Source organism: Mus musculus, chromosome 11, assembly GCF_000001635.26.
Source record: "Mus musculus strain C57BL/6J chromosome 11, GRCm38.p6 C57BL/6J".
In the NCBI taxonomy this organism is placed as follows: domain Eukaryota; kingdom Metazoa; phylum Chordata; class Mammalia; order Rodentia; family Muridae; genus Mus; species Mus musculus.
In genome coordinates this window covers 82107495-82120640 of record NC_000077.6, presented here as the reverse complement: position 1 = coordinate 82120640, position 13146 = coordinate 82107495, and the positions used below count along the sequence as shown (strand labels likewise).

The window sequence follows — 13146 nt, the reverse complement described above, 5'->3', positions numbered from 1 at the left end:
AATCAAAGCAAGCCTTATTTGTGTACACATCAGAGCTGAGTCAGCAGGTGTCTGCTCATACGATAGGGTTCATGAGATCAGCCTGAGCTATTTTCTCAAGCCTCTTTTATAGGACAAAGCCGGAGGGTAGGGGATGTGAGCATGGCCACAGAAGTGAGACCAGGCACTTAAGGAAAGCAGCCATGGAAAAATAGGTAGAACATTTCTGAGAACAGGTGGCTCCTGGCAGTTGGTTTACAGTACATTCCAAGGTTATTGGGATAGGGAGCCGCCCAGCTCTGAGAAATAGAAACTCACTTTTTATGGTTAACAGAAACTTAACTTGGCTACAGACTCAAAAAGGCTTTCCGGAAACAAAATGGTGATGAGCTGGTTTCTCATGTTCATTGTAGACACATGGTGTCTTCAGTCTTCTAGGTTGATGATTAAATAGATCAATGGCATCAACTGTTAGAATCAGCTGAATCTTTCAGTATTTTGGTTAAAGAAAGTCCCTATCAGTACTTTTAATTCTATTATCTACTCTTTTGGGCAAACATCTATCTAACTGAAAAAATGCTAAGCATCCTATAAACATTGAGTAAAACGTGTCTAAGGCATGTCTATAAAAGAAAAACATATATTGTTGCAAGCAAAAATCAAAATCGGTTACAGGGCTCCTATCTGAGCTCCCAGAACAGGGAAAGCTAGGGGAATAAAAGGGGGAAATCAGGTGATTTCATCAATTGGGAAAAGACATGCATCAAGAGCTCCCATCTGGAGAGAAAGGACTTTATGGGGTATGTCTACTCATTTTCTGTTCCATCACTTCTAAGGAGAAAACCCAGTTAGCTTTATATTTCTCACCTCAAATTTGTACCAACTTCTGCTGGAGACACACCCTTCTAAACTTTGGAAAATCTAGGTGGGATTTATTTTCAAGTACAATGACAGTTGGATACCCAAGTAACTAAGTTGCAAACTCTGCTGACAAAATTTCTAATTCTCATCCTTTCTATTTCTTAATTTTTTTTTTATGTTTAGATGCTTTGAAAGTTGTCCAAGGCATTTGGAATTTTCCTTAATACTATGTAAATGACAAACACACTGCCAGTCACAGCTTTAGTAAAGGTCCGAATGAAGACTCTGTTCTTAATTCATCAAACTTTTACTATGTCTGTTTGCCTACTCATGCTTCCAACCTTCCTGAACCAAGTCTTTATGTCAGGAAAGATTCTGTGACTCAGGGGAAAAGCATAGTGATTAAAGCAATTGATTACTGTCTCACTTTAGGGGTTTGAAAGCAAAGTGTTTGTTCTATCTTACGTTTCTTTTCTTTTTCTTTTTCTTTTTCTTTTTCTTTCCTTTTCCTTTTCTTTTCCTTTTTTCCCTTTTCTTTTCCTTTTCTTTTTCCCTTCTCTTTCCTTTCTTTCTCTTCTCTTTCTTTTTCTTTCCTCTTTTTTCTTTTTCTTTTTCTTTTTCTTTTTCTTTTTCTTTTTCTTTTTCTTTCCCTTCCCTTCCCTTCCCTTCCCTTCCCTTCCCTTCCCTTCCCTTCCCTTCCCTTCCCTCTCTTCTCTTCTCTTCTCTTCTCTTCTCTTCTCTTCTCTTCTCTTCTCTTCTCTTCTCTTCTCTTCTCTTCTCTTCTCTTCTCTTCTCTTTTTTCTTTTCTTTTCTTTTTCCTGAGACAGGGTTTCTCTGTGTACCCCTGGCTGTCCTGGAACTCACTTTGTAGACCAGGCTGGCCTTGAACTCAGCAATCTGCCTGCCTCTGCCTACCAAGTGCTGGGATTAAAGGTGTATGCAACCACTGCCCAGCTATCTTACATTTTCAAGTAACAGTCCATCACTGGGAACTCAGGGCAGGAACCTGGAGGTATGAGCTGATGCAGAGACTATGAAGAAGTGCAGGTGGGAGCTGATGCAAAGACCTTGGTGCTGCTTATAGTCTCCCTCTCCTTGGCTTGCTCAGCCCCTTTTCTTATAGGATCACCCATCCATGGGGGTGGTCTCATCTACAGTGAGCTGAGCCCTCCCACATCAACCATCAATCAAATGCCCCACAGATTTTCCCACAGGCCAATCTCAGCTGAGGCTCCCTCTTTGCTAATGACTTTAGCTTGTGTCAACATGAGATAAAACTGCTGTGAGGTAAGCCTACCTGAGACAATCACACTGACGATCATAAAAGCCGAGAAAAAAGTCTTTATTGCTGGTCCACAACTGACTACACAGGGAACTTGCCCAAACCATGAAGCCGAGGACCTCACAGGTCTTTGTCTTTTATACTGAGAACCCACATTATGGTTGGAAAATTTCAGTTAGTAAGAAGCAGAACTACAGAAGCCAAAACAAAAGCCAGGTTAGTACATTCAGAGACTTTTACTCAGAGACTTTCTGGGAACCCATGGACTTAGCTTTTATTCCTGATTTAGCAGGTGACCCAGGTCTTCATCCCTGTTTTGTATGGAGTTGCAGCTTACTTTCTGGGTTTCAAGCCCTGGATGGGGCTTTTAACCTGATGTCAGTTGTGTCAAGATCTGGGAGAACAAAAGTAAGACAGTGACACATCCATCGGAGTGTTGGTTGATTAAGATGCTGATTTCCTTCTTCTGTTAGCTTTACTTCTTTAGGTTGTGATGTGTCTTGATTATTTTAACTTTAGATACTGTGCTGTTAGTTCTGACACAATGTCATCCCATAAAGAGATATGGAAGAAGGTAAAATTTTTTTTCTTACTTGGCTTTCATTCTCATTGGCAAGTTCATCTACATTGCTGCTGCCAATTCCTTTACTGATATTAGAATGAGCTTCTTTGGGCTTCCACCATGCAAGGAAGCCCACTGGTTCTTCAGAAATCTTCCAGGCTTTGGCTTCAGATTAGAACTGCCAAGGCATATGGATGAACAACTACTGATTTCTTGATCTTCCTGGTGGGAGACGGCCACTGAAAGACTACTTGTCAACACAGTGCAAGACAATAGTGTAAGCATGGCTACAGAAGTGAGGCCAGGCAGTTAAGGAAAGTAGGTCACAGAAACACGGAAAAATAGGTATAGAACATTTCTGAGAACAGGTGAATGCACACACACACACACACACACACACACACACACACACACACACACATTCATATTCATTCTTTTGGCTCTGGTGCTCTAGAGAACTGTGACTAATATTAATACTTACAATGTTCCTGTTGTGTGTTACATGTAAATGTGCCAGACACAGAGGGTATAGCTCTCTATGAATCAGGAAAACAAAGTTTTTCAGGGGGAAGGTGAGGAAGGCAAGCATAGGGAATATCTATGCAACTCAGGATTCTACTTGGTTTGGACTATGTACACACCTCATCTTTGGAGAGTATAGCAAGCAACCTGTTAGCAACCTAGCATTCTCAACTTCAAAAGGGTTTAAACCATGAAATAAATTGCTCCATTTAGTAAAGCCTTGATAAGCTTTGTCACTAGTCAAACACAGTCTGGAACAGAGTCTGGGGCTGACTGAGACCAGCTTGTGGTACATGTACAATGAGGTGGAGTATAACCTCAAGTGAACTTTCAGAAAGAATCCCCTATTTACTATTCATGCCTTTGCACAACTGGGCATGCCTATGCTAAAAAGCCGATGCGTTATGGGAACAGATATGAGCAATGAACAATGGTTTAATGTAATTGAAGCCTCTCAACCAGTAGAGAACCACCCACTCCATCTCTAGTAACAAGGCTCTTCCTTCACTTGAACCCCATAAAATGAAACCCAAATAATACACAGGAACCCTTGAACACCTCCCCTCATTTGGCCTGCTGCTCTCTGAGATTGATCATAACTTCCCATCACTTCACTTTGAATAAAAATGCCCATGTTACATTTGCAAATCAGTGTAAGCTTTTATTTCAGTTGTTCATATAACAGACAAGGATGAGAAAACACGCAGCCCAGGCACCATCTGCTTGTAACATCTCTCTGCCTGGAGAAGATTAGGGGAGAACTTCCAGCTTTGGCTGTCTCTTAACTCAGGTGTGAAGGTTCAAGGCTGCAGAATTTGAGACTTCTGGTCAAGGATCTCCATGTACTCACTGACCCACTTCTGTGTGGGGTCTACACAGAGAGACATACCCTGCTTGGTCTGGAAACTGTGGAGAGATGGAAGGTTCAGAAATAGTGCTCAGAGCATGGCCCACAGCTCGACAGACCCCATTCACTCTTGCTCCAGAGGTGAAGGAGCTGCTTGGCAGGAGGGGAGGATGAGGAAGGGGTGGAAGGGAGAACCCTGAGGAGGAAGCCCTGATCTTGCTGCCCTACTTGAAGCTTTCTCATCTATTGTGGAAAGGAACTGGGGAAAATCCCTCTGAGCTCCTGGAAAATTACAGATTTCTTCTCTTCCAGTCAGTCTCCCTATGTGGGTAAGGCGTGGTCCAGATAAGAGGCTGTATTTGTTTGACTCACTCATCTGTGTGTCCTGACCACTCTCCCTTGACTCTGACTGGGTTTTCTGGGCAGGAATCACTTACACCACAGCTTCCATGGGGCACTGGATATTGTTGATTCTCTCGTAGCTTTTCAGCACCCGAAGGGGGATCTTCAGCTTTAGTACATGAAAGCAGCAGGTGACTGGAGCCTTATCTGGAAGCCATTTTGTAAAGAAAGAGGGTTAGGGGACATCTCAGAGTCCTCTCATAAGGGAAGATGAGGGTTGGGCTGCACCTAGGAGTCACTGTTCCCAAGTTTTGTATCTAGGGTCTAGTGACAGAATATGTCTTAGGAGTCAGTGTCCTCTGTTGAACCACAGGATTCCTCACTGATGACTGTTTATCATGAGATCTCTTTGACTGATCCCATACTTCTGACACAGGAAAGTAAGTCCCAAGAACTCGCTGTCCATCACCTTGCTGCTGTGGGCTTAGAATCAACCTATTTTATTTTTTAATCTAGGAAGCCCCTCAGTGTACAAATATCCACATATGGTTCTGGAAGCCACTCTGGATCAAGATCCCAAAGCACTTCTTCAAGACATCATCCCTATCACTCCCCTATTGCTTGTGATGTCCTTCTCACCACAGCCACTTCTGGGCCATCTCCTCAAACAAGGAGAGGGCAGTATCGGTAGTGGCTGCATGCAGCATCGTGTCCCAGGGCTGATGTCATGAGACATCACAGGGCCTGGCCTCAGTGCTCTAAACACTCACTGCTGGTTCTGCCTAGCTTTGACACACTGGCTTTTGGCTAACTTCTTCCATACTCTCAGTCTGTCCATCTTAAAATTGCAGATCATACAGCAGCTCTGGGATGCCTTGTGCTCAGATGTTAGTGCCTGCTAAACCATTTCCCTTAGGAAAGGAGATACCTTACCTGGCCCAGTCAGCTTCTCTGGGCTGACAGGGACAGCTATGAGCAGCAGGCAAAGAAGCACTGCGTAGATCTTCATGTTGAAGGCAAAGATTTTGGAGTGAAGGCTAGCGTCCTCTCAATCTAACTCTGCTAGTCTGGAGGCTCTAATCTGCCTTTTATAGGGAGCAGGGAATCTGCAGATAGAGTTGTGCCTAATGGGAAATGAAAGCAAGATCTTTGTTATGCTGAATAGTCATCAGATCATGAGATGATTTCCCGGCAGCTGGAAGGCAGCTCAGCAAGAATAAGATGCTAAAATCTTTGGCTAACTTAGACTATGAGACAGAAACTTTGAAGGGCAAGCATCTGAAACCAGCAGCATGGAGGAAGCAGTCCCACTGGATCAGGGATTCTGAAACATAGAAATGAAAAACATCTGTATAGAAGAAAGACTAGAAACCAAGGTTACCATGGAGTAAAGAGAGGTTAGATGCTTCCTTTTGGAGGGTGCTAGGAGACCAGAGAAAGGCCTAAGTCTGGTCCCTTTTACACTAGGCTTTTGCAACCCTAAGGCAGGTGGGTTTTTCAAAACCCAGATGGGCTCCAAAGAACCCTGAAAACATGATAGACTCAAGTCTCCTTCTCTTCCGTCTCCTCTTCCTTTTTCTTCTATTACTAGGAATTTTACATGTTAGCCAGAACCTTGCACATGACAGCCAAGTAAGTATTCTACTACTAAATGGCAGCTATACCTCAGCCCTTCTTTTGTAGTTAGTATTCTAGATGAGGATTAAGTAGATCTGGCTCTTCCAAATTTACTTTGTCCCCAGGCCGTCCTTGTTGTATAATTCTCCCATATCAGTCTGAAAAATGCTGTAATAACAGAGTTTCTCTACTATGTCTGGCCTAGCCTGAAAGTCCTGGAGAACTGGGCACCACGTGTGGATTCTGGAGGGGCAGGGATCCTGCAGCGGGTGGCATCCTGCAGGAGCATAGCTCTCTACATCACAGAGCTGTTTTCTTGCAGAATCCTTAATGTATGTATGACTTTTGTCTGGGAACTTCAATCACAATAACTCTGTTGGCCAAGCATCCTGTTCAATGTGTTTGGAGGCCAAATAGTGTTATGCTCAGTCTCATTCCTCGTCAGTGTAAGCAAAGATTCCTGACTAGTAGGCAGGAAGAACATCCTCAAGTGAGGGATATAGTTAGTAAAGCCACTCAGAATTAAATCTCTGAATTATATCCAATCTATTAAGCCACCATGAGCTAATGGCTAATATTTTATGATTTTTCTGGGTTTTGACCTCTGTCAGCTACAACATTTAAATGCAACACACAGTAGTACATTATATCTAAAGTTATAACAAGCAAGAAGACACCATGACCTAAAACAAACAAACAAACAAACAAACAAACAAACACAAAAAACCCCAACAACAACAAAAACAACCCAAAGAAACCAAAGCAAGCAAGGCCAAACTCCTCAGTATGTCATGAGTCATCACACTCCTTAATCCAAGTGATTATTTTCCCTGTGTCTACAGAGTCTTTTTCCGAAATGAAGACTTGTTTCAGACAAGGTTTGAAGTGTGAGAAGGCAAACAGACATAAGAAAGCATGATGGACTAAGGGCATGGCTTACTAATTTGAACCTTCCCTGCAGACATGATTTATCACACTGTTTGTCACTTAGAAAATATTAAAGAGAATTTCAAATGCCTAAGACAGTTTTCAAAATATCTAAACATGAAAAGAAATGATTTAAGAAACATTGAAACGGAGAATTGGGAATGTTGTTGGACTCAAGCTTAGGCACTTACAATACCCAACTGTCGTCGTAAGTGAAGAAGAACACGAGTCAGCATTTCTGCAGGCCACAAAGGCAGCAGGAGTTGGTACAAGTTTGAGGTGAAATGTTTGAACCAAAGTGTTTATCACCTTTAGTATTAAATGAATCTAAGAGTTTATAATCTTAATAGTTAGAGCACAAAACCAGACACACTGATTGATGTATAAAAATGAGGACCCAAATAGAAGTCTGCACACATACTCTGCCACCTACTACAGAATTTTTTACTATGGAAATCAGTGTGGAGGGTTCTTCCAAATCCTAGGAACTGATCTATACCACTTTTAGACATCCACCCAAAGGACTCTGTATCCTACTATGGAGACACTTGCATATATATGTTCAATGGTGCTCTATTCACAATATTCAGAAATTGAAAAACAACCCAATGAAGATGTGGCACATTTGCATAGTGGACTATTACTCAACTGTTAAGAAAAACAAAATCTTCTTAGCTCCAAACTTTGTCTCTGTAACTCCTTCCATGGGTATTTTATTCTCTATTCTAGGGAGGAATGAAGTATACATGTTTTGGTCTTCCTTCTTCTTGATTTTCTTGTGTTTTGCAAATTGTATCTTGGGTATTCTAGGTTCCTGGGCTAATATACACTTATTAGTGAGTGCATATCAAGTGACTTCTTTTGTGATTGGGTTACCTCACACAGGATGATATCCTCCAGATACATCCATTTGCCTAAGAATTTCATAAATTCATTGTTTTTAATAGCTGAATAGTACTCCATTGTGTAAATGTACCATATTTTCTGTATCCATTCCTCTGTTAAAGGACATCTGGGTTCTTTGCAGCTTTGGCTATTATAAATAAGGCTGCTATGAGCATAGTGGAGCATGTGTCCTTATTACCAGTTGGAACATCTTCTGGGTATATGCCCAGGAGAGGTATTGCTGGATCTTCTGGTAGTACTATGTCTAGTTTTCTGAGAAACGGCCAGACTGATTTCCAGAGTGGTTGTACAAGCTTGCAATCCCATCAGCAATGGAGGTGTGTTCATCTTTCTCCACATCAAGGATGGACCATTTAGAGACTGCCCCACCCAGGGGTCCATTCCATAATCAGTCACCAAACACAGACACTATTGCATATGCCAGCAAGATTTTGCTGAAAGGACTCTGATATAGCTGTCTCTTGTGAGGCTATGCCAGTGTCTGACAAATACAGAAGTGGATGCTCATAGTCATCTATTGGATGGAACACAGGACCACCAATGGAGGAGCTAGAGAAAGTACCCAAGGAGCTGAAGGGGTCTGCAACCCTGTAGGTGGAACAACAATATGAACTAATCAGTACCCCCAGAACTCATGTCTCTAGTTGCATATGTAGCAGATGGCCTAGTCAGCCATCATTGAGAAGGGAGGCCCCTTGGTTTTGCAAACTTTATATGCCCCAGTATAGGGGAACGCCAGGGCCAAGAAGTGGGAGTGAGTGGGTAGGGGAGCAGGGTGGGGGGAGGGGAGGTATAGGGAACTTTTGGTATAGCATTTGAAATGCAAATGAAGAAAATATCTAATAAAATTTAAAAAAAGAAAAACAAAATCGTGAAATTAATAGGCAAATAGATGGAGTTAGAAGCAATCCCGGTAACCCAGACCTAAACATTATGTTCTCCTTCATATGTGGATGCTAGCTGTGAACAATGCTGTCCTGGCAAGACATGTCCATTGGTACAATAGCGGCATGAATTGCACCAGTTCGCTCTCGGTTGGATTTGGGATGCACTCCATCAGGTGGATCCTATGGCATACATATATGTGAGCACACAAGCTCATAGGCATTCCAAAATCAATGATCTTTTAAATTGACTACAGACTTTATGATTCCATTATTTTTAGAGATTCTAGGGGACAGATTGGCTTTGCCCCATAAACAAAAATAAAGCAAAATTTTAAAAATGCCTAACCATGATCATTTGTTCTATTGCCCAGGACTTAGTCTAGCATGAGACAGAGAGAGAGAGAGAGAGAGAGAGAGAGAGAGAGAGAGAGAGAGAGAGAGAGAGAGAGGGAGAAAAGAGGATTTTAAAAAATTATCACTGCCTTCAAGTTTGAGTTAATATAATTAATCATAAGACTATCTAGAATGCTAACTGGTAGCTTTTAAGCAATGCCTCTTTTCTTAGCTTTGGTATTGCACCATCAACTAAACTTTCTGTAAAGCTCGTTAACTGGTTAGATCTGATGACTGTAGAGAGGTCAGAATGCTCTCAAGTCTAGAGCTTAATTCCAATTTACCTTGAACTATCTTTAGCATCCTATATCACCATTGTTTGCCCACATCTGGGCAGGACCTAACATCCCATGACTGACAGATTGAAACTTTTTGGAAAGTGCTAACTTACCAGAAGTCCAATTTCCACCAACCAAAAGCTATGAATAGCAACAGACAGCATCTGAAGCCCATAGCAGACAGTTTGTTCTACTTTGCTATAACTGTTTATTTAATGTATTTTAAAAGTGTATTTATTTGTGAGTTTCTTGGTTCTGCTGCTTGTAAAAACTTCATCAATCTGTCATCACCTTGGACAACGGACTTTGAGATAACATAAATTTGTATTTTGGGGCCACGGTCACTCACATTTAGTTCCAGAATAATTCCTTCTTCCCTTTGAGGTGAGTGTTGTGGGTTTTGTTTTTGTACTGGCAGAAGAATGGCAATGAGGAAAATTGAGTGCTAACGAACGACCAAACTCAATGGTCTGGAAAAAAAAACATGAACAGAATGTGTTGAAATACGAAAGGACATCCAAACAAATAGAATTTTAATAGCCAATTTATACTAAACCATTGGACCAAGAACTATATCAAGGAATGTCCAAAACCAGACAGAATTCATCAACATCCATCCAAGGGGTTAAAGTTGGGGCATAATAGCTTGAGCCACAGAAAGGAGCTGAGGCTTGGCACTGTGTGGCAGGGTTGGAGTGTCCTGGAGTCCCCAGACGTGAAGGAGCTGTGGACAAAACCTGGGGCTTAGTACCATGTGTCAAGTTTGTTGACTTTGAAGAGGACAGAAGAGAAACAACTTGGAAAGGTGCAGCCTCAGTTTGAGACAGTCTTATGATTAATTATATTAATTATACCCCCAAATATTAGAGATTCCAAGATCATGGAACCTCCACTAAGGGTAGCAGCAGCTGTGGAACGGAGCTAAGCTGAGCTTACCAGACATTCTGTGTATGCTGCAGATGGCAGAGCTGGAGAGGTGCACCTCCTTTGGAGCTCAAAAGATCATGAGTGAGCCCCTACTGTCAGACACTGAGCTATTTACACTATTGAATTTTTGGTTTACATTGATTTGGTTGTAGCTGTGCAAAGATTCTTCCTTCTTGGAGCAAGAAAAAAGATAGCCATGTTTCAATTCTAAATTAACCTGCAGTTTTTTACGTTTAAAACTACATTGTTGGGATTTTTAAAAAGAATATGAGACCTGTATAGTTATATCTGGTTTTATATGACAGTATTAAAATGAACTATTGGGGACAAACAAGAAAGAAAGGGATGAAGGTCTTCAAGGGGTGAAATATTGTAATTAGCATCTGTTGTCAATTTGACACACTTGGCAAGAGGGAACCTTAAGTAAGGCATTGCTCACATCAGTTTAGTCTGTTGGCATGTCTGGGAGGCATTTTCTTGGTTGCTAATTTGATGCAGAAGGGTCCAACCCACTGTGGTTGATGTCATCTCTAGGCAGGCCAGCCTGGACTATATAAGGTAGCTGAGCCAGCCAGGCTAAACACACAAGTAAAATGTGTTCCTCTGTGGTCTATGCTTCAGTTCTTGACTTGAGTTCTTGTTTTGGCTTCTCTCAATGATAGACTAACCTTTAAGCCAAATAAGCCATTTCCTCCAAGTTGCTTTTTGGTCAGTGTTTATCACAGGGACAGACAGCAAGGGAGAACACACATGGCATGCCTTTTCCAGATCGACTGGGCCAAACATTTGTTTGTGTCCTTGTTTGGAAAGGTCGGAAAAACTTTAGGAGACTGAGTCTTGCTGGCAGAAGTATGTGACTGGGGGTAGATTGGGGCTTTGTTGCTAGGCCCACTTCTTCATGCTTCCATGCTGTCAATGTAGGGTGCAGGCCAGCCCCATTATCCACCATGCCTGCTTCACCATGATGAACTGTATATGTTCTGAGATGTTAGAGCAAAACAAACCTTCCCTCCCTAAAGATGTGTTTGTCAATGTTTCATGCGTCTGCAACATCTATCTCAGGGTATTTTGTCCCAGCAAAGGCACTAAGACAGCCACCTTATGCCTTCTTCCATTTTCCTTTCTAGAACTTGTGTAGCTTTGAATTCTATATCTAGCACACATCTAATAGCCTTTTTTTTTTTTTTGGTGTGTATGTGAAAAAATAGGTTCCTACCTAAGCTCATTTTCCTTTTACAATTTTCACATTTGTTACAGCACTGTTTGCTCAAAATACCATCCTTTCTTTCTTGAATTGTCTGTGCTGCTTTTCAAAGGCAACTTGTGGGGATCTATTTCTGTCCCGTTGATGTATTTTCTATTATATCATCAGTCCCACACACCTCGGTGATTGTAATCATGTGGTAAGTCTTGAAGTCAGGTAAACGTGAGTTCTCTGACTTTATTTTCCAATGTTGTGTTAACTCACCTCTCTATATAAAGTTTAGACCCACCTTGCCAAAATCCATTAAAGAGCTTGGTGGGATTTTGATTAGAATTGTGTTGAATGAAGAGCTCTGCTGGGGCAGAGCTTGGAGGCTGACAGTGTTGATTGTATCTCCCTCCTATGAACACAGAGATTCCTCCATTGTCTCTGTTCTTTCCCCTCACAGAGGTTTGTAGTTGTTCTCATAAGTATGTTCACGTTTTTCCTTTGACTGAGTATTATGTAGTTGGTTTTTAGTGCCAGTATAAGGGACATAGTGTCATTAATTTCAGTTTGAACTGTTCACTACTGATATACAGGGAGGCTATAGAATCTTAGACATCAATTTTTGTGCTTTATAACCTTTGTTTGCGTGGATCTGTGTGTTTGCATGCACACCTGTGTGCACCTGAGATGTATGGGTCACCTGGATCTTGATGTTTTTATAGGCTGGATAGTCAGTAAGACTCCATAATCTACGGGCTACCTCCCGTCTCTGCAGTGGTATTGCAGATGGATGTCCCACCATGCCTGTTTCCTTTTGTTTTTTAAATCTGGGAGTTTTGGGATCCAAACTTAAGCCTCATGTTTAAGTACTAAGGAATTTACCCACCTATTCCATATCCTTGGGCTGTCTGAAATCCTCCTGCGATCATAACTTGTAAGAGTCTTTTTTAATATACCTGTCATTGATTCTCTGTGATTTTCTGCAGAAGTCAAACATGTTTTTCTTAAAGGCAGCTTAACTTCCTTCCTCCATCTATGCATCTTTCTGTTTTCCTTTCTGCGTCATGAGTCAGCCAGGACTCCCACTGATGGGGCACTGCAAAGGTTAGTGCTCTGCTATTCTCAGTCTTATGAGAACAACATCTACTTAGTGAAGAGTGTGGAATTTACTACAGATCATCATATATGTTCATTAGGCTGAAGGAACTTCCTTCTGTTCCAAGCATTTTGACAAGTAATTTTGCCTTTAGAACCCTGATGGGTGTGCACTTTTGTTCAATGCTTTTCAGGATCTATTGATGACATCATGTGACCTTTGATCCTTCAGCTGATTGATGTGATGGGTTACAATAATCAATTTTGAATAGTTTTAAGTCTCTCTCTGTATCAGTCTCTCTCTATGTCTCTCTGTCTCTGTCTCTGTCTTACACTGGTGCTTGCTAGTGCATGTGTGGATATGCTCGCCTATAGGTTTGTCTGTGGTTAGAGGCTGACATTGGCATGCCTACCTCAATCACTCTCTTTCCCTCTTTCTGACAGATTGTCTTCCATGAGGCTGGAGATGACCCTTTTCAGCTGGACTAGGTATCCAGGAAGGGCCAGGATACACATGGATCATGCTTTT

At 41.7% G+C, this 13146-nt stretch overlaps 1 protein-coding gene across 1 annotated transcript; it reads right to left on the bottom strand.

Moving 5' to 3' along the window:
* Positions 1 to 3841: 3841 nt before the first annotated feature.
* Ccl8 (chemokine (C-C motif) ligand 8) lies at positions 3842 to 5456 on the bottom strand. Its single transcript, NM_021443.3, has 3 exons — positions 5329 to 5456; positions 4491 to 4602; positions 3842 to 4112 (listed from the first exon to the last, which is right to left on the bottom strand). Exons 1-3 carry the CDS (start codon positions 5402 to 5404, stop codon positions 4007 to 4009), a joined length of 294 nt encoding a protein of 97 aa, NP_067418.1. The 5' UTR covers positions 5405 to 5456; the 3' UTR covers positions 3842 to 4006.
* Positions 5457 to 13146: the final 7690 nt, after the last annotated feature.